General features: G+C 34.8%; 1 protein-coding gene across 1 annotated transcript in view; it reads left to right on the top strand.

Annotated features, from left to right (window-relative positions):
• The window catches only part of LOC107683881 (beta-1 adrenergic receptor-like), a 27126-nt gene extending 23411 nt beyond the window's left edge, over positions 1 to 3715 (top strand). The window contains exon 2 of the mRNA XM_016479938.1: positions 2905 to 3715. Within this exon, the coding sequence (XP_016335424.1) occupies positions 2905 to 2932 (28 nt within the window). The 3' untranslated portion in view covers positions 2933 to 3715. The remainder of the gene's footprint in view (positions 1 to 2904) is intronic.
• Positions 3716 to 4315: the final 600 nt, after the last annotated feature.

Genomic DNA, 4315 nt, shown 5'->3' with positions numbered 1-4315 from the left:
TTACTCCAGTCTTCAGTGTCACATGATCCTTCAGAAATCATTCAAATGCTAATTTACAGCTCAAGAAATATTTCTTCTTATTATCAATGTTGAAAACAGTTGTACTGCTCTATATTTTTTGTGGAAACTGTGATATGTTGTTTCCAGGATTCTTTGACAAATAAAAAGAGCAGCATTTATTGGAAATATATATATAAGCAACAACGTATAAGTCTTGCATGCGTCCGTGCTAAAGAAAACAAAAAAGACAAAAGACCTATATATATACAAATTTGACAGACCAGCATATTAGAGTGCAGTAACATTTAACCATTTAACTTTTAACTTTAAAACCCTGTTTAACGTCATTTTCAAAGGTAAATATATGTGTCCCCTCTGTTTAAATGGAAAGAATCTGCTATATCCAACATATTTTTAAGCTAAGACACCATGGATTTGGTAACCGGCCTGCGACAAGGTAAAGGGGCAGTACTAGTCCATCCAAATAGTATCTGACAAGTTAATGCCTTTTACAAGCCAGTGACTGTCAGACCAAGATTTGCATTTAGACATGCAGCCAGTGTTTTTGGCAATGTTTCCATTCATACTGGCTTTATTGGTGTGCACAGCTTTGACCACTTAAATAAGTGTAATATCAGACGGCTACTTTTGAATTTCCAAACGTGGCAAGTTTTGTAACCCTTAAAGGTAAAGAGAGTTTTTCTGTATCAGACAGACAGACAGACAGACAGATAGATAGATAGATAGATAGATAGATAGATAGATAGATAGATAGATAGATAGATAGACAGACTTTTTTCAAACAATTTCTCAGATTTCTCAAACATTGGTCAGAAACAGATAGTAACACCCTAATCTTGGTTTATGATCTAATGTTGCTATCAATGTTTAATAGCACCTACAAATGGTTTACGTATAGTTGTCTTTGCATATTAAAGGGATTGTTCACCCAAAAATTAAAATTCTGTCATCATAATCCAAACAGTTGCTGGTCTCCATTGACTGCCATAGTATTTTCCCTACTATGAAAGTCAATGGGGACCAGCAACATTCTTCAAAATATCTTCTTTTGTGTGTACGTATAGTTGTCTTTGCATATTAAAGGGATTGTTCACCCAAAAATTAAAATTCTGTCATCATAATCCAAACAGTTGCTGGTCTCCATTGACTGCCATAGTATTTTCCCTACTATGAAAGTCAGAGGGGACCAGCAACATTCTTCAAAATATCTTCTTTTGTTTTCAACAGAAGAAAGAAAAACTTTAGGGTGAGTTAATGATGACACACAATTTTCATTTTTGGGATGGAATATCCTTTTTAGCTTGGAAAACACCAACCTGAAGCTTCATGCACATATTTTTATGAGGGGGCACCAGTTTGCACTCCTAACTCATTTGCTGCCCTAGGCAAGATGAGACATGACCAAAGAGGGGGAAAAAAACACTTCAAGGAGACACTGGGTTCAAATTCTGACATGATATACTAATGTTTAAAAATTTGGGATCAGTAGGACGCTTTAATGTTTTTCAAAGAAAGTCTCCTATGCTCATTAAGGCTGCATTTATTTGATCAAAAGTACAGTAAAAACAGTAATATTATTACAATTATTATAAATATTATTACATTTTAAATAACTGTTTTCTATTTGAATATGTTTTAAACTGTAATTTATTCCTGTGATGCAAAGCTTAATTTTTAGCATCGTTACTCCAGTCTTCAGTGTCACATGATCCTTCAGAAATCATTCAAATGCTAATTTACAGCTCAAGAAATATTTCTTCTTATTATCAATGTTGAAAACAGTTGTACTGCTCTATATTTTTTGTGGAAACTGTGATATGTTGTTTCCAGGATTCTTTGACAAATAAAAAGAGCAGCATTTATTGGAAATATATATATAAGCAACAACGTATAAGTCTTGCATGCGTCCGTGCTAAAGAAAACTTATTTTAAAAAAGACCTATATATATACAAATTTGACAGACCAGCATATTAGAGTGCAGTAACATTTAAGATTTATCCATTTAACTTTAAAACCCTGTTTAACGTCATTTTCAAAGGTAAATATATGTGTCCCCTCTGTTTAAATGGAAAGAATCTGCTATATCCAACATATTTTTAAGCTAAGACACCATGGATTTGGTAACCGGCCTGCGACAAGGGAAAGGGGCAGTACTAGTCCATCCAAATAGTATCTGACAAGTTAATGCCTTTTACAAGCCAGTGACTGTCAGACCAAGATTTGCATTTAGACATGCAGCCAGTGTTTTTGGCAATGTTTCCATTCATACTGGCTTTATTGGTGTGCACAGCTTTGACCACTTAAATAAGTGTAATATCAGACGGCTACTTTTGAATTTCCAAACGTGGCAAGTTTTGTAACCCTTAAAGGTAAAGAGAGTTTTTCTGTATCAGACAGACAGACAGACAGACAGATAGATAGATAGATAGATAGACAGACTTTTTTCAAACAATTTCTCAGATTTCTCAAACATTGGTCAGAAACAGATAGTAACACCCTAATCTTGGTTTATGATCTAATGTTGCTATCAATGTTTAATAGCACCTACAAATGGTTTACGTATAGTTGTCTTTGCATATTAAAGGGATTGTTCACCCAAAAATTAAAATTCTGTCATCATAATCCAAACAGTTGCTGGTCTCCATTGACTGCCATAGTATTTTCCCTACTATGAAAGTCAATGGGGACCAGCAACATTCTTCAAAATATCTTCTTTTGTGTTCAACAGAAGAAAGAAAAACTTTAGGGTGAGTTAATGATGACACACAATTTTCATTTTTGGGATGGAATATCCCTTTTAGCTTGGAAAATAAAAAGTATTGTAATAAACATTGAAAAAAAAATGCATACTTCAATCTGACATTTCTGATTTTTTTCTCCAGCTGTAACCTACAGGGGCAGGATGGCTGAAAGTCTGTAGCACGGCTGAAAGAAAAGGACGCTGAGGAAGAAGCAGGCAAAAGGACTGACCTACGTCACAGTTGGCTGGACTTCCCCAGCAGAGACCACAAGGGCCCAGCAAAACATCCATGAAGCCATCAGGGGAGCCTGCTCCAAAAATGAAAGACAAAAGAGTGCACAGATATAACCACAGAGAGAAAAGCACTGAGAGAAATTCCTCACAAACAGCCCGTCTATGGAGAGAACGACTGAACTGGTACTGCTCATGGAGGAGTGTAGCACGGAGCGATCTGAAACGGCTTACATTCTATCAAGCCGCAGAGTTCTGGCGCGATCCACTTCAGCCCGGTTTGGTTCGGTTTGTTTGGCAAAAAGCGAATCAGACTAGCAGTTTCAGTGCTATGTTCTGAGAATGGACTACTTCAAATACACAGACACAATAACTCTTAATAGACTCTTTCAGCACAGTGTGTTTTTTTAAATATAAAAAGTTTAGATTTTGTACAATATCCTATACTAAATTATTATTATTTATTTTACTCCCTACATGTTAGCTGTGAATGTGTAAAATGCTTGCAACATTAATATATCCGTGTTGTACAGGTTAACACTTCCAGTCCAGCCAACTCAATATATAAGCTACAAGATTTCCCGCTCTAAAACCCATCTCCACTCCTGAGAACGTTGAGAGCATGTGGACGGCTTCACCAATTTGAATGGGAGCGTTCGAATTTGGTTGCTGTGCAATTGAGTGCAAATTGTGTGTAAAATTGAAAACAGACAACAAGAGGAAGGCCAATTCTTCGCTCACTCAACAAAAAAAAGGGATGAACTGATATAAAAATGGTCGTCGTACTAATAAATCAATAATTATTTTCATGGTACAGCCGATGACCAATGAATAGCTGATGTTCTACTCTATTTAGTTTTAATAAATACATTTGCTAAATATTACAATTAATATTATTAATTATTTGCATTTTCTCTCAATAAAAAAATAAAGATGGTAACATTTTAGTATTGGGACCAATTCTCACTATTAACTAGTTGCTTATTAGCATGCCTATTATTAACATATTGGCTGTTTATTAGTAATTATAAAGCACATATTCTGACCATATTCTCCATCCCTAATCCTACCCAATACTTAAACTTAACAACTACCTTACTAACTATTATTAAGCAGCAAATTAGGAGTTAACTGAAGCTAAATTTGTAGTTAATGGTTTGTTAATAGCGAGAATTGGACCTTAAAATAAAGTGACCATAAAGTTTATTACAATTAACAGTGATTATGTCACTTTGAAGATGAACTTTAAGCATTAGATGATGTAAATGTAATCAAGTATACACAATTACACTAAAAAAGTGGTGTAGAAACAATTTTCACTC

This window comes from Sinocyclocheilus anshuiensis, unplaced genomic scaffold (assembly GCF_001515605.1).
Source record: "Sinocyclocheilus anshuiensis isolate Anshui unplaced genomic scaffold, SAMN03320099.WGS_v1.1 scaffold1625, whole genome shotgun sequence".
Lineage (NCBI taxonomy): Eukaryota > Metazoa > Chordata > Actinopteri > Cypriniformes > Cyprinidae > Sinocyclocheilus > Sinocyclocheilus anshuiensis.
Note: the sequence above shows the minus strand (reverse complement) of the source record. Positions and strands in the feature narration are given on the sequence as shown.